General features: G+C 52.0%; 3 protein-coding genes across 5 annotated transcripts; 1 reads left to right on the top strand and 2 right to left on the bottom strand.

Moving 5' to 3' along the window:
* Positions 1–168: 168 nt before the first annotated feature.
* On the bottom strand, positions 169–8,003 carry ACAD8 (acyl-CoA dehydrogenase family member 8). 2 transcript variants are annotated; one of them, XM_085081690.1, is made up of 11 exons: positions 7,806–8,003; positions 6,342–6,442; positions 5,819–5,988; positions 5,063–5,172; positions 4,767–4,843; positions 4,367–4,504; positions 3,574–3,709; positions 3,373–3,470; positions 3,037–3,189; positions 1,765–1,867; positions 169–989 (listed from the first exon to the last, which is right to left on the bottom strand). In XM_085081690.1, exons 1-11 carry the CDS (start codon positions 7,885–7,887, stop codon positions 937–939), a joined length of 1,221 nt encoding a protein of 406 aa, XP_084937816.1. In that variant the 5' UTR covers positions 7,888–8,003; the 3' UTR covers positions 169–936. The 2 variants fall into 2 exon arrangements, with proteins under 2 accessions (XP_084937816.1, XP_084937817.1); XM_085081691.1 differs by lacking the exon at positions 7,806–8,003 and adding an exon at positions 6,657–7,102.
* A 9-nt stretch (positions 8,004–8,012) lies between these two features.
* On the top strand, positions 8,013–13,040 carry THYN1 (thymocyte nuclear protein 1). The gene is made up of 8 exons (XM_085081695.1): positions 8,013–8,158; positions 8,776–8,850; positions 9,772–9,983; positions 10,444–10,512; positions 11,132–11,224; positions 11,860–11,955; positions 12,578–12,728; positions 12,810–13,040. The coding sequence occupies exons 2-8, from the start codon at positions 8,808–8,810 to the stop codon at positions 12,854–12,856; spliced, it is 711 nt and encodes a 236-aa protein (XP_084937821.1). The 5' UTR covers positions 8,013–8,158; positions 8,776–8,807; the 3' UTR covers positions 12,857–13,040.
* Positions 13,041–13,829: 789 nt separating this feature from the next.
* On the bottom strand, positions 13,830–24,083 carry VPS26B (VPS26 retromer complex component B). 2 transcript variants are annotated; one of them, XM_085081692.1, is made up of 6 exons: positions 23,606–24,065; positions 20,147–20,303; positions 18,863–19,027; positions 17,925–18,100; positions 17,144–17,286; positions 13,830–16,718 (listed from the first exon to the last, which is right to left on the bottom strand). In XM_085081692.1, the coding sequence occupies exons 1-6, from the start codon at positions 23,826–23,828 to the stop codon at positions 16,572–16,574; spliced, it is 1,011 nt and encodes a 336-aa protein (XP_084937818.1). In that variant the 5' UTR covers positions 23,829–24,065; the 3' UTR covers positions 13,830–16,571. The 2 variants fall into 2 exon arrangements, with proteins under 2 accessions (XP_084937818.1, XP_084937819.1); XM_085081693.1 differs by lacking the exon at positions 13,830–16,718 and adding an exon at positions 17,365–17,538 and having other exon boundaries at positions 17,146–17,286; positions 23,606–24,083.

Below are 24,083 nucleotides of genomic sequence, written 5' to 3'. Positions count from 1 at the left end.
TACTGCTGAAAAAAGAGGAGCTGGCTGATCTGAAGGGGTTAACAAAGACATTACCTTAAAAACCCTCAAGCAGAACTATTGTGCAACACCTACTTCAAAAATTCCCTGTTAGCTCTGCTTAAACACCTGAAATACCATGGAAGGAAATCATCACAACTGACACTCCAGTAACATTTCCATCATTGCTTTATTGATTCCAAACCCGAGAGGGAAAAAATAGTTTAATTTACCAACATTTTTACTCCCCTTACGTTGTTCACAGCAATTATTTCACTGATTGGAGGCCACAGAGTTCAATATTTCTGTACATAACCTTAGTTTTTCATTTGCACTTTTGTGCTGCAAAGGCTTCCTTGAGATTAAGCACCAAGATGTGGTGGGAATAAGGAGGACAAGCGGTGGTTGTGACATCAGGAAAGGTTTGCAGGGAAAAGAGGGAGTGTTCCTAGCTAAAGGAGAGGCATTGTGGGACAAAAGTGGTCAGAGCCTGTGATCATCTGTTCCCAGGGGTGCTGTCAGCACCCAGGTTTGTAAATTAATTCCTTCAAACTACAGATTTCAGTGATCCCATGGGGCCAGGCCACACCTCTGCCTGAGGTTCTCCTTTCAGTCCTGACTCAGCAGAGGTGAGCAGCAGCTCTGGGGTTTCTCTTTCCAAGGAGGACGTGTACCAAGCAGGCCAAGAAGGAAATTTGGAGACAGAGGCTTGCATTGACAGCTGGGATTTGAGGCCAGCCTGGTGCCAGCAGCTCTGCCAGGCACGGCGTGCAGCTGTGCCATCCAGCTGTGCCATCCAGCTGTGCTCCCAGCAGGATAAGGCAGGAAGGCTGTTTCCACCGGGGAATCCCCCTCTCCACTCCCAGGGGGAGAGTTGGCAAGCAGGGGAGGGAAACAGGCCAAGCTGTAACAGATGAAGGAATTTTAAGGCTCCTGGCTTCAGCCCTGGAGGAGATTCCTGGCCACAATCATCCTCATGACCTCGTTGGTACCTGCAGCAGGACAGGAGTGCAAAGGACACAAAGTTAAGACATCATCCAATATTTCCCCCCAAAAAAGGATATCAGGATTCTTCCCTGACGTGCAGCTCACAGCACAGAAAAGCTCTTCCCACCAGCTGAAGTGGCATTTAGGAGGGGTTGGGCAAAAACACACCTGGCAAGTGCTAGCACATTGCTTGGGAAAGGTTTGGATGCTTTTATTTGAGCATTGGGAGGATGCAGGACCAGGCATTGAGCAGAATGGGATTTATACCAACATCTGAGCTCTCTGCTTTATTATTTGCATATATAACACACAGACAGGCTGCAAACCCACTCAGTATTGCAAAGAACATGTCCCTTACCAGGCACCCGGGTTGCAGGTGAAGGGATTTCAAAGCAGGGAAAACAAAGTATTTAGGAGGCCAAAGTGAGGTTAGAAAAGGCCAGACACTGTTTGAGACACGACGTCAAAGAGTGCAGCCAGACCAAAATCACAGCAAAGGCATTGCTAGGGAGAATCACCATGTGACTGGGAGTAATGGGATGAAACTGGGCAGAGGCACTGCTAACATGACAACCGAATATCTTCCTCTGCTGTAAGACTCTTAAAATAGCCAGTAACTGCTCCAGCACACCCAGAGCTCCAGCCAGGGGCTCACACATGGGACACCTCATGCTCAGAGCATGAAAATCAAGAATCAGTCGTGTGGGAAGGTAGGAGCCTCTAGGGGAGTTTCTCTCCTCACCCCACTGCCAAGCCACTCGTAATAGGAATGTCTTTTACCTTCCAGGATCTGGTGGACCCTGATGTCTCGCACGAACTGCTGCACGGCGTAATCCTTCAGGTAGCCATAGCCCCCGTGCATCTGCAGAGCCTGGTTACAGATCTGAGAGCAGAACACTGCTGTGAGGTGACTCGTGCAGGACACATCGGTGGCAGAAGCTCGGTAAGGAGCCAGGACCCTGAGCTCGGTTTTTTCCCCCCATATCACCTAATTTCATCTCTTAAAAGGCTGTGTGACACTCCGTCCCCATCAGTACTACTCTAGGTGCTATCACAACCCGAAGGCTATTTTACATGGAGGGTGTATTTATTTGAAAAGGAATGCACAGGAATACCAGGGAATGGGTACAGAGATACCCAGGGATGGGTATTTTTAGGGAATAAGGCGATTTTTCCTGCATTTTTCCCGCATTTCTGTGGTTTGCAGATGCAAACCCGAACCGCCCGATCGCCACCTGGCGGCCAGGGAGGGGAAGGGCTGGCAGGGCGCTGGTTTCCATGGAAACACGACTCCGTGCGCCCTACCCAGCAATTTGGGATAGAAAACCTAATAACAGCAAAAATGCAGAGTGCTGAGCACGTAAAATAGTTTCTAAATGACGCTGAGCTAGGAAGTCTCAAGTGTTCTTTTTCTCCCTTCTTGCTTTCTCTTTTTGGGGACATTTTGATAAGGTAACAAGATATTTTTCAAAGTGATAAGGTATTTTTCAATGTGAAGAGGTGATTCTCAAAGTGGTAAGGCAATTTTTCAGTGGTCTAGGAAAAGATCACTTTGGAAAAGATCACTAGGAAAAGGCACTTTGCTGTCTAGGAAAGATCACGCTGCCCCATGCAAATGATCCCTGGAAAATAAAAATGCTCTGCTCCCTGTCCTGTCCCTAGGAAGTGATATATCACTTCGCCTAGGAAGTGATATAGGAAGAACTGTGGAAAGATTAATCCTGAATCCTCCACAGGTGCAGAACTGTGGTGTAAAACGTCCTGTGCTCAAATCAGGCTCCTGGCTCTGGGCTCAGCTTTGGGCTGCTACAGCACCTAACTTAGTGTGACACCCTGGGCACTAAGGGGGCTCTCCAGGCTTCCAGCGATGACCCCAAGCAGTGTTTGAGTGATATAATCCTGTGCTCAAATCAGGCTCCTGTGCTTAAATCAGGCTCCTGGCTCTGGGCTCAGCTTTGGGCTGCTACAGCAAACTTAGAGTGACACCTTGGGCACCAAGAGGGATTCTCCACGCTTCCAGTGATGACCACAAGCAGTTTTTGAGTGACTTACCCCGAAGCACTCGTCGGTGGCAAAGAGCTTGGCCATGGAGCAGAGCACAGCCGCGTCCTCCCGGCCGTCCTGCAGCGCCCGCGCCGCGTTGCGCACCATGAGCCGCGCTGCCAGCAGCCGCGTGGCCATCTCTGCCAGCCTGAACTGCAGGTACTGCCACGGCAGAGAAAACGGGTCAGCGTCCTCACAGGGCTCTGCGCCACAGCCCCAGCGGCTTCAGGCAGGGTTCAGGCCTGAACGCTTCCTTGGGTGTTGCTGGATTCTCCAGGGAATGTTTGTGAAGGGAGAGGTGGCCCTTCCAGGGTGGGGAAGAGCTCTGGAGGCTGCAGGGGTTACCTGGTTGTTGGCAAGGGGTTCCCCAAACTGTTTGCGGACAGTGAGGTGCTCCTGGGCCAGGAGAACGGAGGCGTGAGCAGCTCCTAACGAACATGAAGCTGGTGGGAGAAGCCGAGGACACAGAGTGAATGTGAAGCTAATTCAAGATGATTCAGCAAGGTGATCCTGCCCTCCTCCCCTGGCTCTCTTTGCCTTCCTCACCAATGTTTATCCTGCCTCCATTGAGCCCCTGCATGGCGATGCTGAATCCCTGCCCTTCAGCTCCCAGCCGGTTGCCCACAGGAACAACGCAGTCCTCGAAGATCACAGCTCGAGTTGGCTGGGAGTTCCAGCCTACCTGGGAAAAAACAGAGCTCCTTCCAGACTGCCCGAGGAGCAGCACAACTCCAGCTCCAACACAGAACCACCAGCCTGCTCTCAACCCCTTGGTCCCACTGCCAAGCTGCCACAAAGCACCCGTGGGCTGCATGGTTTGGCCTCAGCGTGGAAACTGGAATGGGTGTTTTTGAGAAGAGGCACAAATCTAGTGACCCTTGATGTTGCTGAGACTAAAATCCTTCTCTTACCAAAGGGATGGGTATTGGGCAAACTTCCCCAGAGCTGGAGTTGGCTTGGTAAAACCATGCCAGGCGGGGCTGCCAGTCTCATCCATGAAGAGATCCCTAACACTTTGCACGGACAAGCTCATCAGGATAAGTTGAAACAGCCTCAAGCTGTGCCAGGGGAGGCTCAGGTTGGACATCAGGAGGAATTTCTCCATGGTGAGGGTTGTTAAACACTGGCAGGGGCTGCCCAGGGAGGTTTGGAGTCCCCATCCCTAGAGGTGTCCAAGGAATGACTGAATGTAGCACTCAGATGGGGACAAGCTGGGGATGGGGCACAGCTTGGACTTGATGGTTCTTGGAGGTCTTTTCCAGCCTCAACAATTCTGTGGCTCTGTGATCTCTGTCCTGCACTTCCCTCAAGCACACCAAGCACAAGCCAAGCCTCTTACCTTCTTCTCCTTCTTGCCAAAGCTGAGCCCTGGCATTCCCTTCTCCAGCACGAGGCAGGAGATGCCCTTGGGGCCTGGGCCACCAGTGCGACACATGACCACGTACACATCCGTGTCACCTCCCCCGCTGATGAAGGCCTGCAGGAGGGCACAACAAGAAAAGTGGGGTTTAGGGTGGTTTCAGTTCACCCTGAGCCCACAGCAGCAGCTGGCAGAGTGCAGAGATGGAGGGGCAAAGACCCCACAGCCAGGAGGCATTGAGGGACCCAGCTGGTGAAAGGTCTGCAGAGCACATCCTGCCTTGGGAGAATGCACAGAGATGAGGAGACAGCAGGAATGGCAAGGACAGTGAGCCCCAGGCCCTGGTGTGCAGGCAGCTTTAGCAGGAGCAAAGAGGTACCTTGGAGCCATTCAGGACATAGGTGTCTCCTTTCCTCTGAGCTGAGGTCAGCAGGGAAGCTGCATCGCTGCCACTCCCTGTTTGAGAGGTAAGGAAGCAGCCAGTGAAGCAGAAGGTCCAGAGCCTACAAATTCTCCCTGGGATCACACCCTGACACCTGGCTTTGTGCCACGAGCATCTCAGCAATCCTCACCTACCCCTCCCTAACTTCCCAAGTGAACACTGAAATAAACTTTTCACCTCCAGCCCCTTCATGTCCAGTTAAAGGGAAAGATTTCCTGGTTGAGGATGCTCACCTGGCTCAGTCAGGCAGTAAGAGGCAAACTTTTCCATGGTGCAGAGCGATGGGCAGAACCTGCGCCGCTGCTCCTCGTTGCCAAAGGTGTCAATCATCCAAACACACATGCTGGGGTGGGAGAGGAGCAGAGTTCAGGATGTGAACACAGCCCGGGGAGGAAGGCAGGTTTTACAAGAACATCCCTGCTCAGCCACAAGCCCTGAGGCCTGAAAATGGATTTTTACACCTTCTATTCACCACCAACTTGCTGCCTTGTGGAACAGCAGGTTCCTATGCAAGAGCTCAGTCTCCCCTCCATGCTCAGCCCTGCTCCCTCTCCAGAAAAGTGCACCTGGAAGGAGAGGCAGCATCACTCCAGCTCTCTGTGCCAACTGAACTGGCACTGGACATGTCTGTACAAGCAGGACAGCCCTGGCATCAGGTGGTGCCTCTGGGCTCTGTCACAGCACGGCCGAGGCACAAAGGCTTTTTCCAGGCACGTTACTATCTATAGACAGCTTAAGTGACAGCAGAGCAGGGAACAAAATCCAGAACTTAATCCCATCTTGCATGCCACAAAGCTAAAATTACTTCTTGGTGGCATCTCAGTCCTTGTGGCCTATTTGTTTACTGCCATCCAGGGATCCTCACGGGGATGTGTGTACTCGAGGTCACAATTTAAATATTTAAATAACAAGCAGCAGCCAGGGAGCTGCTCCAGCTGGATTCAGAGCCCACAGGCTGCCACCATCCATCCCTCCACAGCCACACTCACTTGTGGATGCTCATGTAAGCAGTGGTGCTGGTACATCCTGTTGACAGAGCTTCGAAGATTATGGAGGTGTCAAGCCGTGACAATCCAGAGCCACCAACATCTGGTTTCACATAGATGCCACCAAATCCTAGCTGGGCTGCCTTCCGCATCGTTTCCACAGGGAATATTTCCTGTTGGGGCAGGCAGAGATATCCCAAGGAATATTCAGGGTCAGTTTAATCTCTTTTGGTACCCCTGGGCTACCAATTCAAGTCCCACAGTCCTGCAGAGTTTAAGTCAGCTGAGTGGGTCAAAGAAGAGATGGTAACTGCACAGACACATTCCATCTTCAGGAGTCAATCCAAGATTCAGGTGATTGAATAACCTGGCTAGGAAAGCTTCAAGGTATTTTTAATGATTTCCCCCACCCAGCTTCAATGACAACCTCCAGAGGTATTGCAGGAACCCCTCAGAGACATCTATGGATCACAACATCCTAAGGGAGGAAAAAGAAAGCAGTTTAACCCTTCTGAGGCTGTCCTACCTTTTCATCCCACTCGGCCATGTAAGGAGCCATCTCCTTGGCAGCAAAATCAAGGGCAACTTTTTGGAATTCCTTCTGATCCTCAGTCAGTCCAACGGATGCTAGAAAAGCAGGAAAGGATGAGAATATGTGTCTGTTGTGGGAAAGCAGCACAACCACTTCATCTGTACCCCAAACAATTTCAAAGTGCCACTTAACTCACACAAACAGTGCAGAGTCTCTGCTGCAGAGACCATTTCTCTGTTCCTTGGGAATATCATGAATTGTGCTGAGAGTAGGGGGCTTCGGAAGGAGCTTCCTTAGGACAAAACAAACCTGAGATCCCAGCTGTCTCTCTGCTCCATGCTAACTACACTGGAAATCCAGGACAGGGGCAGCACAGCCCATGGCAGCTGTCACTCCATCTCACTAAGTCTGTGCTGCAGAAATACAAGGGAACAGTCCTGGGACTTCAAAGAAAGGAGACTTGGAAGCAAAGAAGAAAGCAGCCCTTTGGAAACAGCATCGAAATGTTTCATTAGACTCTGCATTTGAAACCACTCACTTCATTGGCACATAGATCCAACATTGTCTTGTTAGTTCCTCTCCTGAAATTCACAGGGGTGCTGCTACTTCAATTCTAAATGTTGTTACACTGAGGCATCGAAGCAATTCATCTGCAAAGTGTTCTGGAATCAGAACCCAAATGGTTTGGCTTGGAAGGGACCCTAAAGACCATCCTGTTCCAACCACCTGGCACCTTCTACTAGACCAAGTCCTGTCCAACCTGGCCTTGAACAGTGCAGGTATGGGGCATCCACAACTTCTCTGGGCAACCTGTGCCAGGTGGAATTTTGTCATAGGAACTTCTTCCTAATACCTACCCTAAACCTCTCCTCTTTTACTTTAAATCCATTTCCCCTTGCCTTATCAGTCTGCCCATGCAAAAAGTCACCTTCCTTCTTTTTTATAACCCCCCTTCGAGAGATGTCCTTTGATTCACTGTCAAATCTGAAAAACCGTGGAAGTCTAACAAGGGTAAGGGAGGGATGGGGAGCAGGAAGGACCTTCCCTGAGGGTTCTGTGCTATTGCCTAATAGGGTCTAACAAAGGTAAAGGAGGGACAGGGAGAGGGAAGGACATTCCTCGAGGATCCTGTCCCATTGCCAAGCACTGTCTAACAAAGGTAAAGGAAGGACAGGGAGAGAGAAGGACCTTCCCTGCGGGCTCTGTCCCACTGCCGGGCACTGCCGGGCACCCGCTGCGGGCTGTCCGTGCCCGCACCGCCCTGAACGGGAACAGGGACACCGGGAGCAGCGACACCGGGAGCAGTGACAGCGGGAGCAGTGACACAAGGAGCAGTGACACAAGCAGCAGGGCCACAGGCAGCTGGTCACATCCCTCCGGGCGGGGACAGGCGGTGCGGGGCCGGACTGTCCCTCTCCCCCAGCCCCCTTCCCGCGGGGGATGCTCGGCGCTCCTTACGGTCGATGCAGGAGGCGATCCCCCGGCGCCCCAGCAGCAGCCGCGCCGCCGCCCGCGGGGCCACTCGCCACGCCATGGCCATGGCCGAGCGGGGCCGCTCCGCTTCCCGGCTCCCGGCTCGCAGTTCCCGGCTCCCGGCGGGGCAGGCTGGGAGCTGTAGTCCTGCCCGCGGCACCGCCCGCCCGAGCGGGGAGGGAGCGAGGGGAGCCGGCCCTGCCCCGGCTTTTGCATAGCGGGCACCGCTTCTGACCGCCGCTTCCTCCTCCTCCTCCTCCTCCTCCTCCTCCTGCTGCTGCTGCCCGGCCGAGCATCCTCATCGCCCCGAGCGGGACAGGCGGCAGCGGCCCGGGCTGGTGAGCGGGGAGCTCGGGGGGCTGGCGAGGAGGGAGGAAGGGGTAAGCTTGGCATAGGAGGTGGAAAAGTTGATGCCAGCCGGCCTGGCTGGAGGCGGCCGGCTCGGAGCGGGGAGCTGCTGCTGGCCGAGGGGCAGGGGATGGGCCGGCGGAAAAACAGGGTCGGCAGGGCTGGAAGGGAGCTCTGGGCAATCCGCTAGCCAGGCAGGGTCACCTGGAGCCAGCGCGGCCAGGTGGGATGGCTGTGTGCAGAGAGAGCCATTCCCGGGGGTTCGGTGAGCACAGCCACACAGCCCAGGCTCGGCTCCGGACACCAGCACGGCTCTTTCCCCGAGGCACAGCCCCTGCGGCTCGGCGGAGAGGGGCCAGAAGCAGCCCACGCAGCTCGGGCACTGGCGAGCAGGGACTGCCCTGGCGAGCGGCAGGAATGCAGCCCTGCTGCTGGTGTCCATCAGCTCCAGGGTGCGGCCCCCGAGCCCTGCCAGCGCTCACACTGATAGAGGAAGTGGCTGAGCTCAAGGAAAGATTGATTTGCTCTCCGCTCGCCGCACGGCTCTCTGCCTCAGCCATCTCTACTTTTCTCAGCGGTAATTCCTCCTCCTTCTCTCGTTCATCAGGTGCTCCTCAGTGAAGAGAGGATAATTCAGAGATGCCTTGGCCGAGCAGGAAGAGAGACAAGGGAGCAGTAGCAGGTCTGTGCTGACATCCTGACTGATTTGGCATCTCTCATTTGAGGTTGCAGGCTAGAGTGAAAGTACAGGCAGCTGTATTAACGGTCTGTCTTTCACAGCCACATGTCTTACAGACAGCGTTTCCTGTGCCAAATGGGCTGAGCACCCGGGCGAGACTGAGACTAGGCTGCTAGGTGTGTGATAAGGACAGTGATGGGTTCTCAGCACAAGGGGGTTAGGAAATGTCATTCAGGCCCATTTATGCAGAGCTTTCAGCTCCTGCACAGTCAGGGCACACTCAGTGCTGATGTGGTATCAGCTGCAAAAAAACCCAAAATCGAAAACATTGCACTGGAGGCACCATGATGTGGTGTTTAAAGTGTAAGGTGAAAAATTGCACAGTTGGCTCATCCCTCATCTGCTTGATCCACTCTAGCAAATAAGCACCTTCTCACCCTTTGATCACTTCTTAATAATTGGGGTTTTTTGTCTGTGTTGTGAAAAACGAAGATATGGATCCCTTCTGAACAGGTAGCTCAGTGGAGGTTAAACTAAAGTTTCCAGCTACTGCAGGAATTGAAATAGTTTCATTTTCTGTCTTACTCATCAGGTTCACCTAAATCAAATTTGTTGCCTGCAGCTGATTTCTTAGCAAATAATTAAAAGTTTCAACTACGCTTCATGTGGGCAATCCTGAGGGGATTTTTTTTTTACTAACTGTGCCTATTAAACTACATTTGTTCACACTGCACACACACAAAAAATATCCTTATTTCAGATGCAAATTAGAAATACTCAGAATCATTGGTGCATAGTGCTGCTACCTTACCCTAAGCACCTGGAGTGCCCCAAACTCCTGCTGCAGTCAAATGTATGAAACCAGCTTGGACAACTAAACATACTTTTCGAAACAAAATGTGTTTTATCTCAATGTCTTTTAAGATAAAAAAGAGCCTGATGCTAAAATTGCCAAAACCGAGGAGACTTCGGATCAGGAGGAAGAAGAGAAGTCTGCAAAACCTCCAGCTGGGAGCTCCAAGTCAGGATGGAAGAACTGGAAGAAAAAAGAACCTGAGTCTGGTGGGGAGGAATATTGTCACTGGCTGCTGAAATCAGAACCAGAGAGCAGGCTGGAGAAGGGGGTGGATGTGAAGGTAAACACTGACACCCCCCACACCTTTTTTGACACCCCAAAAAAGGACAGCAGCAGTGTCACTCCTGCCCAGCATTAGTGCCCAGGTGCTGACTGACAGCACCAAACAACTCCATTGTTTTTTCTTCTCAAAACCCATTTGTCCTCCTGGAAATAGAAAAACAAAATGTTCTTGTCCAAGGTGACAACCTTGGGGTTTCATATGTGTACTACAAGAGGAAATCAGGTCCTCAGGATGCTTGGCTGTTGATCACAGGGGCAGCATCTATTTCAGACTCTGCTTTTACACTGCTGCCTTGTCAAGGTTTTTCTTTAGGCCCTGTGGGAAATAAAAATTGTGTCAAGTTTGTGCTATAATTGAAGGAGCTGCTAGCAACAAATGCTTAGGCTCAATGCAGACAATGACACTGAAAAGATCAGATAACTCCCGAATTAATCTTTATTTTCATTCCATTTGGCAGTTCAGCGTTGATGACTTGAAAGCTCAGCCTAATCAGACAACCTGCTGGGATGGAGTAAGGAACTACCAGGTAGGAAACACGTGGAGTCACCACAATAGCAGTAGGAAAAAGGTGGTTTTCCCCACAGGTAACTCATTCCCCTTGCCTGAGGCATTTCCTTTGGGGGAACCTGGTCAGGCAGGTGCATTTTAGCAGGAATCTGAAGTCAACTCCTGCTATGGTGAGAGGTGGATTCAGGCTGGGGGATATTCTGTCAAATTATCCAGTTTTTCTTTCGCTTTCGCTTTCACCAACCTTTGATATCTTTGCCCAAATGCTCTGTCAGTGTACAGCTTTCTGTTCCAAAGGAATTCCCCATGTGCTTCCCCTGCTGTGTATCATTCCTGTGCCATATATGATTCCCTGTCCCTCTATACATGATCTGCTCTGATGAATTGTTTGCTGACAATTCTTTTGGCAAGGGTGGCTGAGCTGTTCAATTCCCACACACTTTCTGACCAACAGGATCTTGCTCTTTTTGCCTTGTTTTCACTTAATTTCATTCCAACACAAAAACATCTCTATGACAACTGTAGGAAACATTATCTGAGTAGTTCTGAAGCACATCTACCTCTCTTCTTGGCTGCTTATAATTAAGCCATGAGAGCTTGATGGAAAGAGCTGAAAGTCCCTTGTTTACTCCTGACAGGCAAGGAATTTCCTGAGATCCATGAAACTTGGGCAGCAGGCCTTCTTCTACCACAGTAACTGCAAAGAGCCTGGCATTGTGGCCATTGTCAAGGTGAGTGTCTGTGTTTTGGGCAGAGAAGTGATAACGAATGGGTTATCAAAGAGTTTATCAAAGGACTCATTCCTTGTGTCTCAGCACCAAAGGAGAGCAGGAGCTGTGCAGTGAGAGCAGGGAATGAGCCCAGGACACCTCAGCTCAGCAGTGCAGGGCTGACTCAGTGCTCTGTCCCCAGAGAGATGGAACCAAACTGCTGTTTTCCTGCTGACATTTCGGGGCACTCCCAGCCAGGCCGAGTGTTGTTGCACACTCTGATTCCAGTCTGACTCACTGCATTCTACTTAGCAGAGCCCACAAGGCAGTAGAATAAACCTGGAGCACAGAAAAGCTTTTTCTTTAAGAGAACTGATCACAAAGATTATCATCAGCTACCCAGTTTTCCTCTGTGTGTTCTTCCACGCTGATCTCCAGCAGGTGATGCTTCACTGACTGTTCTGCACTTCTTCCACCCAAGAAATGTAAAAGAAAACTTATCTCACTGTTAGAATGGAGCTCAGGGAAAGCAAGGCTGGTTTTTGGACCAGGATTATTCCTTTTATCAGGTCACAGCTTGTTCAAAAGGCAGTTCACACCCTTTGCTGGCAGGTGTTTTGAACTGATGGAAACTTTCTTCCCCCCTTCTGCTCCAGATCGTAAAGGAGGCATATCCTGACCACACACAGTTCGACCAGAAGGATCCTCATTATGATTCCACCAGCAGAAAAGAGAACCCCAAATGGTCCATGGTAATGTACTGTATTAAATACAGCTCTCCAGGTTCTGTGTGCAAGCCAAGAGAAGAGAGAAGCCTCTGCATCATATTGAAAATCTTGAGCTTCTGTCCTGGCCTAGCTGCCTTTTTCTCTGTTAAGAGAAAATCCAATCTTGACTGTTTTCTCTGCTTTCTCCCCTATCCCTTCCAGAAGGCTGCCAAAACATCTCTGTCTAAATTTTCAAATCTTGGCTGCAGAGCTGGCCTCCTGTTGTTTTCAAATCTTGGCTGCAGAGCTGGCCTCCCTTCACGGCAGAACTCTGGGTTAGGAAAATCAACTCAGAGCCACTGTCAGCACACAGCAAACAAAGCTGCAGTTTTGAGGCATGTTAAATTGTAGGGAAGGGAGTGTTCATGGGCTGGCTACATCCCAGATTTTATTTTGGATTGTCTGACAACAGGAATGCACCTTGCTGGCGCACAGTGCTGATTCCTGCCAGCAAATCACCTAAAATCAAGTCCTTTTAGCAAGGCAAACCTTCCAGGCTCTTAGTGCCCATCAGTCATTTGCTTCAGCTGTAGATCTTTATCCCTGCAAGATCCCATGGGATCTCTGGAGGCTGTGGCCTTGCCCAACTTGCTCCATCCCTCCCCAGGTGGATGTGCAGTTTGTGAGGATGACCAAGCGCTTCATCCCCCTCTCGGAGATCAAGACTCACCACCTGGCACACAAAGCAGATGGAGGTCCCCTCAAGAACATGATGCTCTTCACCAGGCAACGTCTGTCCATCCAACCCCTGACCCAGGGTAAGAACCTCCTGGCACTCTTGATTCCCTCCAGCAGGGAAGCTGGAAGCTTCACTTACGGCTTTTTCTTTCCTACCACAGAGGAATTTGATTTTGTCTTGGGTCTCGAAGAGGAAAAGCCACATTAAAGCAGCTCAGCTCCCACCCAGCCCTCTGATGCCTCCTCCTCGACCAGCACAACTCTCAAGTTCACCTGCTCAAGCACAGCACCACGAATGTTGCCCACCCAAGATCTGCAGCCACACGGCCCTTCCCCTGACACACTGTTATTTTTGCTTATTTTTTTCAATAAATAAAGCCTTTTGGAATCAACTGCTGCTACTTGGGGTTTAATACTGGAAAATCTGCAATTTAGCTTTTGAAGGAAGAAAAGAGGTACATCCTCTGTGAGATGTTTAGGTTGAGATCTAGTGAAGTTCCATGTACTGCAGAGGGACATTTTTCTGCAGGAAGGAATCCCTAAGTCCTGTCTAGAACCAGAAAATTTAGAATCATAGAATAGCCAGGGTGGGAAGAGACCTTAAAATCACCTTGTTCCACTCTCTCCCATGAGCAGGGACACCTCCCACTATCCCAGGATGCTCCAAGCCCTGTCCAACCTGGCCTTGGACACTTCCAGGGATGATCCAGGGGCAGCCACAGCTTCTCTGGGCAACCTGTGCCAGAGCCTCCCCACCCTCAGGGAAGAATTTCTTCCCAAAATCCCATCTAAACTATGTTCTGTCAGTTGGAAGCCATTCCCCTTTGTCCTGTCACTGCACGCTCTTGTAAACAGTCTCTGTGGAGATGGATGCACAAAGCAGATCTCAGTTAACTTCCTGCAGGTACAAAAGTTCCCGTGTTATTTCAGTTCTGACATCGGGGAAATGGAAGAAAATAAAGCCAGCCTGCTAATTTTTAAGCCACATGGGTTCCTCCACCAGCACAGCTGCCAAGCAGTGACACAGCCTAAAGAAAGACCAAGGATTGATAAAGATAACAAAGGACAAACTCCTCCAGCATGTTTGGAGAGCTGCACACTGTGGCACTTTTAACAGAAAAATCTCTTCATACCACAGAAAAACCCCAACCCAACCCAATATAAAACACCAGACAAACTCGTGCACAGCATTTGACAGCCAGGGCTGGCTCTTTTTAATTGGAGAGACAAAAAAACCCAAGTTTTAAAATACAGCCATTGAAAAGACGACGAATTAAGAAACATGTAAACACAGCAGAGGCTTAATTACAAGTTGCACTGCTTGGTTTTGTACTTGCCCACTCCCCTCTGCCTGGGAGAGAGGGAATGACCCCAGTACAGCACAGAACCACCAGCTCAGGGGACACGACTGCTCGAGCAGCATCTGTCCCTTAACATGCTAACAAAACACTGTTCTAGAGTACCTTGTCCTGGAGTGACCCCAAATTCTCTGTGAGGATGCTCAGCACATCTGCTCCACCCCACACTAACAGAGGGCCGAGTGGCTAACAGGCTGAATGGTCCATCAGATTCAGTAAAAATGGGGATTGTTCCTAAATTCTGCTTCCACATGTAAGGACTTGGGGGAGAAGGGACAAAGTAGGGAAAAAAACCCCAAACCAACATACAGGCTCCTGCACATTTTCCATGGGAGCCCTACAGGAATGATCTCATATCCAGTCAGGCAGGAAACAAAACACCCCTGGAATGCAGAGACATTTCCATCCAGAGGGTTTCTGTACCACCACATGGCCTTCAGTCCAGGGGAATAAAGGAATAAAGGCAAGGAGGGAGCTGAAGGAAAGCTTCAGAAGATTGTTAGGGTGCTGCTGTGCTCGGCTCAGCCATGGAAAGATAGTCTGCTATCCCCAAAGGCTCCCACAGGAGCTTCACTTGTCCCTAAAGGATTGTGCCTGGCTGCAGCACAGGCAGATCCCCCCAGGGAGGGAGGGAGGAGTGTCCAAAGTGACGTCCAAAGTGACATCCAAAGTGACACCCAGGTTCCTTTGCCATGGCAGACCTGCAGCAGTTGCCCACCGCTTGCCCTGGCACAACAAGTTGATTGTTTTCTAAAGGGAGCTCTTGCTCCAGCCTTGGGAACACACTGCTCCAGCCCATGCCACAGAGTCCCTGTGGGGAGCAAAGCAAGCCCCATCCTCGCTGGAGCAGAGCAGAACATGGGGTGACACAAGCATTCAGCAGAGATGAGAGCATTAGTGTCCTCTACAGAGCGAGACTGGCCAGCTCGACTAAAAACCACAACCTTACACGTGGTGAGGAAAAGATAACTTACTTTGGCAAGCAGAAACACACATTTATCACTGAAATACAGTAGCTGTCATTACATAAAAAGCTCCCCTTCCCACCCCGGCCCCACTGCCTCCACAAAGCAGAAACTTCCACTTCCCAGCTGCAAGACACCTGCTCTACATTCAGCTGTAGGACAGAGGAACTTGATTCCAGAGCCAAAAGGAAGCTGGACAAACTAGCAAGCCACAAACTTGAGGAAATCCAACCAAATCCCACTTGACAGAGCTCATCTCCCAGCACTTGGTGCAGGCTTGTTTCTCCCTCAGGTAGGAGGTCTCACCACCTAAGCAGGATGGACATTCTCCAAACTCAGTCAATCAACTCTACAAAACCACATCTGATTTTTAATGGAGGAGTGACTTCCTTCTGGGAATGTTCTCGTGAGTCTACTCAGCTGAAGGCTAAAAGCAGCTGATTTTAAAAAAGAAAACTCACGTTCAGGTTCTCAGTTCACACCTTCAGACCTCGCTGGTGACTTCAGCTCAGGCCTCAGGAATGTCTCTGGAATCAGAGCTCTGCCACCCTTGCAGTTGCCGCTTGGCTTCATCCAGCAGCCCACACAGGCCTGTTTGAGCCTCCAACAATTGCATCCACCTTCTGTCCCCACTAATCCCCATCCCTCAGGCACGGGGGAGCAAGCCAGACAACACACACGTGTTCCTGCACTGCTGTCTGTCCCCACACAAAGCCTGCTCTGTCCCAAGGACACAGACACGGGCAGGGCAGCGTGTGCAGCACAAACCCCATCCAGGAGAGCCCCCAAGAGTCCCAAACTGCTCTCTAGACCTCTCCAGGCTGCTCTGCAGCAGCACCTGGGAGCGTGGCTAGTCAGGACAAGACTAGGAAGGCACTGCTCGTGGCCAGGAGCCTTCCTGCCCCCACTTCTCGCCCACCCAGCAGCACTGGGACCGTCATTGCTCTGCCCACCTGTGCCACCTCCTCCTTATCCATCCATCTCAGTCCCTCCTACCAGCCACAGCTCCTGGTGGGACACAGCACCCACCACGTGGCTGGGTGGCACTCCCAGGGCTGGGTCACCTCCATCATCCAACTGCTTGTGGCAAGGAATCCAACGCCAGCACGAAGAGGAAGAAGGGGAGGCAGCGAGGGGACGACACCACACAACTTCCAGCAGGCCACACCACAGTCTCTGATCCCTCATTCAGCATCCAGCTAACCACCGGGCTGTTTTCCCCGGGGAAGATTTTGGAAAGGCAAGAAAAACATCCATCCTGCACAGCCCCAAAGCAGCCTCCAAAGCAGCAGATCAGGCCTTCACTTGCTCTCTCCTTGCCCGCAGCCAGGCCAAGGCTCTCGGGGCGCAGAGGAGATCAGGCAGCTCCGCAGCCTCCGGACATCACCTCCAAGCAGCCTCCAGAGGAATGTATGGATTGGGAAGCACCGAGGCTCCTCCACGCCAGTGCTCCAGCTCGCCGAGCCCTCCCGCCCCTTCCCACCCCGCCGGTCCTTTGAAGAAAGGAGTTAAGTCAAAAACGGGTATTTATTTCGGTGAAGTCTCTGAGCGCCTCCTGGTCGGTGCCGCTGTCCCCAGGGCTCCCCGCCGCCCCCCGGCCTCACTGCCGGCCGTTGTTCTCCGCGGGCTGCCCGGGGGGCTTGGCCTCACCGTGTGACGATGTCCCCTCGAAGCGCTGCGACGCGATGGCAGCTTGGTGGGACATGCTCTTCCTCACGATGTCCCCTTTCCTCCACAGCACCACCTCCTGCAGGGACACGGCCGAGGCTTGTCAGGGCTGGTGAGACCTTCTCCCCAGACCTTGTGCTGCCCCACCCAGCCCGGCAGGCTGAGAGCTCAGCGTTCCACCCACAGGAGGAAACACCTGGCAGTGCAGCCTGCCTGAAATTTGGGTAGAGAGCTCCTCCCTGGGGTCTGGGCATGCAGAGGACATGCAGGGCAGCTCTGTCCTAGTGCCATCGACAAGGTGAAGCACAGCAGCTCCACCACTGAGCAGAACAGAACTCCTAGGCAGACACTTTCCACACACCTCCCCACCACCATCTGATCTGCATGGACATTCTTCCAGACCACCCTCCCACATGATGAATCCCAAATTCCCAGCAGGTCCTTGTAAAAGCATCCAAATCAACCATCTACAGGTCCAAGGAGAGCAGCAGCTCTGTTTCTCACCTGCTGTTTGAAGTAGCGTCTCTCCTCCTCATCGATCAGCACCAGATTGAGGTAATAACGCACCGAGAACTTCTTGTTGATGTCCCTCATGGTTGGAGTCAGCTCATAGCCAGCCAGGAAGAGCCTGATGGGAATGGACTCCCCTGAAAAGGGCACAGAGCTGTCAGCACAGACAGGATGCAGATACAAACCAGGAGAGCAGCAGCAGAACAGGAACTCACACAGCCACAAACTTTGTCACCGTTTCCACAAGTGGACTAACATGAGCTAGAAGGCCTCAACTCCCTTCAGAAACCAGCATGCACGGTCCACAGCCAGATCCTGCCCTTGCTGACAGCTATTCCAGCTCCATTCTAACAGCACAGGACTCTTTTGGGACCTGCATCGAGACAGCACTGCAGGAAAAAATGAGTAAGGTGACATTTTCTCTGGCAGGTGACTCTGCTGGGCAAAGGAACAGTGGCAGAGGAGATTGGCACAGAGCAAGGACACCGTCCCTCTGCTCTGAGCTGCAGCAATGCCAGCTGGTGGCACATGCAGCTGTGAGTTTATAGCTGCTTCTGCCACTGCTTCATCAAAAGAATTAAGCCATTGCAACTCATTCTGCCTCAGTTTCCCCCCACCACACCGGAGAAAGAAGGGAATCAGATCAATTCCCTGCTCTGAGCCCACCAGTGGAACAGGATGCTAACACTGAGCACACAGAAGATACTGCAAGATTTATATTCCCACCCCAAAAGCCTCCAGAAGAGGAATTCTGGGGGTTCCTGTGCCCTCTCACCTCTCACAGGTGCCCCGTCCATGATCTCGTACTTGGCGATGGTGTCGTTCTCGTGGTACACGTTGGGCCCTGTGCCCGTCGTCTCCCTCTTGATGATGTCTATCTCCATGTGCTTGATCTTGATCCGCACCAGCAGGAAGTAGATCTTCCCCACAATCACATCTTTTAAGTGGTACCTGGCAGGAGAGGCGGGGAAACACCAGGATCAAAGCCTGTGCAGCAGAGCAGGGCTGGGGCTGAAGGGCAGGAGCTTGCTGGGCAGGCACTTTGCTCTCATGCACAGCATTTGGCAAACCTGCAATCCCCACCAGCAAACAGCCCTTCATTTCCACCCTCTGGTCTTTTGGAAATCCACAAGAACATTCAGCATGAGCAGATAAATGAAAAACGTAACTTCAGGCTGAATATCTCCAAGAAACCCCTGCAACAGCAAAGGCTCCAAACTCAGTATTTTAGGCCAATTAAAACCAACCCAAATCACAAAATCATTTAGGTTGGAAAAGACCTCTGAGATCATCAAGTCCAACCTTTGACCAACCACCCCTTACAGGAAGATTTGGGAAAGATGCACTAGGTGTAGTTTAAAAGAGCTCTTCCCAACTTCTTAGCTGGAGTTAATTCCCACTTCAGCCATATTGCCTGGTAAGGAACACACGTTGTATTTTGGAGACACCTGGAAGTACTGATCTGGCTGAGGACAGAGGGAGTGGGAAGTCACTGCAAGAATTGCATGCTGTGCACCAGGCTCAGTGAGCCACAGCCATTGCTCCCCATTCCTTGATCCAGAGCTATGGGCAAAGGAGAGGAACCCGTGGATCAGTGAGGATCTGAGCTGTCTCCCAGCCTCCCTGCAGCACATGGACACAGAATTCCTTTGAGGAAAGCTGCAGCATCTGGATCCTCACAGCCTCCAGCTGCTCCAGAGGCAATCCACTCACTTGGATTTGTTGTACTCAAACTCAATGTGCAGGCAGTCCTCAATGCCAACTTCCATCTTGATGGAGGAGTTGAGCTCGGGGTAGGTGCTCAGGGTGTGCACAACGATGTCCATCTCCTTGACCACGTCGTTCAGCCTGCGGCTCACGGTGGCACGGAGGAAATACCTGTGGGGACAACGCCCTCCCATCAGGGTCACCCAGGCAGCAGCAGGGACAAGGGGCTGAGTGGCTTGGACTGGACTATCCAAGCAGTCTCACCACATAAACCCACATGAAGAGCAAATTGCAGATCTAAATAAAACGTGATCAACTCAACAGATCCACTGACAAAGTTCCTTTTTCCCAACGGAGCTCAGAATCTTCTCCTTGGCAAGGTGAGGGGCTCAGTTTGGCTCATGCACAGCCACCCAGCTGACAGAAGGGCCACAGTGGTTTTAAAGACAGGGAATGGTCAATGTCCAAAGGGACAAAATAAGCAGAAAACCAAAGGATTGCTGCAAGGAAGCAGAACAGCAAGGAAGCACCTATTCCCATGTCATTTGCTGCTCCATTGCTCTCTTTTTGTCCAGGTCTGAACAAAATAAATCCACAGCAAAAGAGCCCTCAGCTCTTCACATGTATCTGCTCCTGGAGCTGCCAACACCCCACACTGGGAAAGACAGAAGGGAATTTTCAAATGGAAAAGCAGACTCCTCTCAGCTTCCATGCATTTGTGAGCCTGAGTTACCTAAGCCCCGTTTTGGGGATCTGAGGAACAGCCTGCACATGTTAAAACCACTGCCCTTTTGCAATATTACATCAGTCAGCACAGCCACACCTCCCAGTGCAGATCTCAGACTTTTCCAACCCCCACTTTGCAGCCACTGAAAGGATTTTTAGTCAATGGAGTGCCTCGATGTGAAATATCATTTGAAACACATGTAACAAGGCACGAGCAGAGCATCTGTTTGCATACAGAGCACAATTAAAGTTGACAAGACTGATTACTGCAAAAATATCCCCACTGGAGACGAAACCAAACCGTTTATTTTGATTTTTTGAACTATCAAATAAATTAGCGAGTATTTGATTGATTCAAAAGGGGCTGATTTCTCTTGTCACTCAAATGGGGAAAAACAAGCTCCATGAAGAGCCTGATGCATGCTTGTAAAATAAAGTCCTCAAAGGCAGCCTTGTACAACTCAACCCCCAAAATTCCTTTGGAGCTCTGTTACTCCTGCATCACCACAGTGAACATCAGCACTGACACAACAGAGCTGGGCTCAGCCAGGGCAGGAGACTCACCTTAGCTTCACGTTCTGCCCCGTGTAGGACTCATAGGGTTTCTCCACATGTGTGAATTCAAAGTCAAATGTCTGTGACTGGGTGAATTCCCCAGGCCGGGCCAGGTCCTTCACCAGGGACACAAACTCGTGGTGGTTCCCTCGGTCATAGTAGAGCTCTAGGAAAATGGAAATCCAGGTTAAGTGGTGATGCTTTACCTCATGTGACACGGGAGATTCTCAGCAACGCTCTTGTCCAAGTCCCTGTTTCCTTCAATGCCATTCCCAGAACCCACCAGGGGAGCCTGTGGCTCCAAGGAGCTGCACTTGTTCCCTGCTCTCCAGAGCCACAACTTTCTTCCCTGAAACAGGAAGGAAAAGATCCACACAGCCTCCTTTACCACAATAAGTCAAGAACTTGCCATGGGGTGACATGAGTCACCTATTAGCAATATTAAACATGGCCAGGCTGTTTGCAGCTCATGCAAACCCTTCCAACCATTTTCTGCACTGTATTCCAGGTCAAAGGCATTGCCACTGTGAGAAAAAACCACAGTTTTTTCCTCTGGAACAGACAGTGACAGAGCAAAACCGAAGGGATAGGATGCTTCCAACTGCTTATCCTTGGACAGCAAAGAGCTTGAGTGGCCTTGACTTGCAGCAGGGAGTAAATTATAATGTTGATCCTGCTGCACAAGCACCCTGTGTGTGGGGAAGCAGCTGAATGCACTGCTCCTCCAGCCCCTGGATAACACATTTATGGATAACACATTTATGGCCATGTGAGCACAGTGAGGGAAGAGCATTCACCCTTGGAAGCACTGCTCAAACCAGCTCAAGTGACCAGCGTTGCTTTGCTTTTCCCCAAACCTTCCCACGCCAGCAGGAAACTACAGGTTTCCTCATTTAATGAAAGCAATCCTCCACACTTCCACCCAGCTTTCTGCCTCAAGGCAAAGCAGCAAAACCCTTAAAACTCTGCAATTTTCGTGAACAGCTCGGGATTACACACAACCATCAATGAAACCTGCCCTTCCTAGCCCTGCTTGTGAGCCTGTGCCTACAGGACACCCACACAGTCCTTCTGCAAGGCAAAGCCTCTCTGCTTAGATGAGGAAACAAAAACCTAAGTCATCACACACACACAAGCTCAGTGTCAGCACTAAACCGTGCAGAGGAGGCTTTTGAGAGGTATTAGAGGTGCTGAGGAGCTGCAGTTCTGCCCTCCTTGAGATGCACGACGAGATTTCAGCTTTTAAGTGATGCCTGTTTCTCACAGCTCACCTTATCTCTCTAATGGACATTTTGGCACTAGAACTGCCCTCACTTACGCACAACAGCAAATGTCACCGAGCCCTTTAGGCTGGGCAGGCAGGTGACATAAATAACCAAGCCTCTCTCTGCGCTGGATGTGTGTGTCCACTGAGAGGAAAGTGCTCGCTGATGTGACAGGGAGAAGCCACGTGCCAACAGAAAAAAGAGGAATCAGCCACAGAAAAAAAAGGAATCAGCCCATGCCAGCGTGACACGAGGCACAAATCAAACTAAAAGCAAGGGGAGGCAAATATTGGTATACTGAGTCCTCTGCTACCTCAGAAGGTCATGTTTGGCACTCTGCAGCCTTAAGCAGGGTGATGTTTCCCACACTCCAGCCTGTCAAACAGGTATAAGCTGTCATTTCAGGTTTTCAGAGCTATAAGGTTTCCAGGTTGAGAAAATAACCTGCCAGCATTTGGGTGGCTGTGGCCTGAGCCACCATCTGGCATGGGCTCTGTGCAGGACCCAGCACTCAGGCTGGCCTCTGGTACCTGCTCTGGAACAGCATCTTCCCTGGGACACATCCCTCCTTCACATCCCAGCCCCCTGCCTGTCAGATTGTCTCACCTCAGGGCTGACCTCATGGCAGCAAGTAGGCAGAGCACACGGCAAGAGATGGAAAGCATTGAGAAGTGCAATTAGTGGTACAAACTTCAGTGATTTATCAAAGAGGCCTGAGGGCAAGAAGGACTGATGTGCAGCCACAGCAGCTCTAACACACCCTGCTTGGGCAATAACATGCATACAAAGCAGGTATGGCTCAAAAGCCTTCCAAAACAGGGAATGAGGAGCAGGCAAGGCAGCACAGCAGAGACAGTGGAGCAGGAAACAAAGTTCATGCTTAATTTCCACTGGCAACCATATCAACAGGAGCTCATAACCTGGCTCCTGAGGAACAGCCTCCCCTCCACTCCATCATTTACAGGCTCCCTTCCTTTCCAGAGTCAGGCACAAGCAAAGCCAATAAAACTCTCAAACAGCAGCTCTGGGGTTGGGTGGGAAATCTGCTCACGTTCCCTCACCACCACACGATTTGCAATGCAAAGGCTGCAGGCCCCTGGCTCCAGCAGGGATTTTGGGGTTTAAAGCCAAGCACAGAGAGCCACAGACATGAAGTCCTGCACGCAGCCACATCGCTGGGAACATCCTGAACTTATTTGGGTTTGTGGGACTCTGGCATGTCTGTGGAGCACGGACAGCTCTGTTCTGATGGAGGAGTGGGTGTGGCAGCTGCCCTTCCTCTTCGAAAGCAGGAAATATTAAACCCAAATTGGTTACACGCACAGATAACCACAAGTTTTGAACAACTTGAAGCCACCTGATCAACCATGCAGAGATAAATGGAGAAGAATATGGGATCAGCCAAGCTGAGCCTGCAGGCTTTAGGAAAGGTGATCCACCCAGGTGAAAGGTGTGGGGTCAGGGCTGGGGGGTTGGCACTGGTGATTTGGGACACATGGACAAAACCCACCCCATCAGCATCCCAAAGAGGATCAGCAGGCACACAGAGATGCAGGCAGGCAGCTCCTGGAGCAGAGAACAGGCAGTTTGCACTGGCAGCAGGTCCAGGCTGACCTGCAGCTGCAGGATGGAACCCAAATGTGCCGGGCTCAGAGCTGAAACCGGTGACCGAGCAGGAGCGAGAAATTAGGACAGGAGAACAATGACCTGGAAAAGGACTGGAATGCCCTTCCTTCTGCCAGGGCTCAAGCCTGGAGAACAGGCCGGGCTGCCCAGCTCAGAGGGTGGAATAATGTCAGACAGCCATGGGAATGCTGCGTGCAGCCGAGCACTGCTCAGCAGCCAGCAGAACCTGCTCGGCACCAGTGGGATCCCAGTGCTGGGGGGCACAGCAGAGCTCCCCAGGCCCCTGGCACCAGTGGGGTTATCATGGGGTGCAGTGATGCTCCCCAGACCCCTGGCACTAGTGGGATCGCAGTCCTGTGGGGTGCAGCGATGCTCCCCTGGACCTCTGGCACCAGCGAGGATCCCTGGACCCTCGGCACCAGGGGCACCCTGACACTGTGGGATGCAGCGATCCTCCCTGGATCCCTGGCACCAGTGGGATCGCGATACCGCGGGGTGCAGCACTGCTCCCGGAATGAGACATTCTCACGAAAGACATCAGGAAGGGACACCCGGGCCCGCAGGCCGCCCCGCTCACCGATCTGCCCGATGAACTCCACTTTGATGCCCTGGTGCTCCAGCCGCTTGTTGGGGTTCTTGAGGGTGAGGACCACCCGCCCCGACACGGTCTCGCCATCGTAGAAGAGGAAGTATTTCTCCTTCTTGCCTTCCTCCGTCTTGTGCTCCACCCGCCGCCGGCTCTCAGCATCGCTCAGCACCAGCTCGAGCTCCGCGCTCTGCCCGAACCCGAAGAAGCTCATGGCCCCGGGATGCGGCGCGGCCCGGCGCGGGAGGACCCCGCGGCCCCGCTGGCGGATCGCGGCCGGGGCGGGGCTGCGCGGGGCGAGCGGCGCGGCGGTGCCGCCGGGGCAGGGGCAGGGGCGGCCGGGGCGGCGGCGGCGCGGGGGGGCCGCAATGCGGCAGCGCTGCCGGGGCGGCGGCGGCGGGACCCGCGCACCGCGCACCGCGCACCGCGCACCGCGCACCGCGCACCGCGCACCGCGCACCGCGCACCG

The sequence above is a fragment of the Lichenostomus cassidix genome, chromosome 24 (genome assembly GCF_008360975.1).
Source record: "Lichenostomus cassidix isolate B80296 chromosome 24, HeHo_3.0, whole genome shotgun sequence".
NCBI lineage: Eukaryota > Metazoa > Chordata > Aves > Passeriformes > Meliphagidae > Lichenostomus > Lichenostomus cassidix.
The sequence above is the reverse complement of the archived record's forward strand: the minus strand, read 5'-3'. Positions and strand labels throughout refer to the sequence as shown.

Bases quoted from the DNA above. Each gene is read 5' to 3' on its own strand.
- ACAD8 (XM_085081690.1), bottom strand. From the start codon at position 7,887: ATGGCCATGGCGTGGCGAGTGGCCCCGCGGGCGGCGGCGCGGCTGCTG. The intron at 5,173-5,818 runs GTGAGTGTGGCT...CTCCCACCCCAG, and splicing joins GCTTACATGAGCATCCACAA to CATGTGTGTTTGGATGATTG. The intron at 4,505-4,766 runs GTACCTCTTTGC...GCCCTCCTGCAG, and splicing joins ATGTCCTGAATGGCTCCAAG to GCCTTCATCAGCGGGGGAGG.
- THYN1 (XM_085081695.1), top strand. From the start codon at position 8,808: ATGCCTTGGCCGAGCAGGAAGAGAGACAAGGGAGCAGTAGCAG. The intron at 10,513-11,131 runs GTAGGAAACACG...TACTCCTGACAG, and splicing joins ATGGAGTAAGGAACTACCAG to GCAAGGAATTTCCTGAGATC. The intron at 11,225-11,859 runs GTGAGTGTCTGT...CTTCTGCTCCAG, and splicing joins GCATTGTGGCCATTGTCAAG to ATCGTAAAGGAGGCATATCC.
- VPS26B (XM_085081692.1), bottom strand. From the start codon at position 23,828: ATGAGCTTCTTCGGGTTCGGGCAGAGCGCGGAGCTCGAGCTGGTGCTG. The intron at 19,028-20,146 runs GTGAGTCTCCTG...TTGTCCCCACAG, and splicing joins GGGCAGAACGTGAAGCTAAG to GTATTTCCTCCGTGCCACCG. The intron at 18,101-18,862 runs GTGAGTGGATTG...CTCTCCTGCCAG, and splicing joins TTTGAGTACAACAAATCCAA to GTACCACTTAAAAGATGTGA.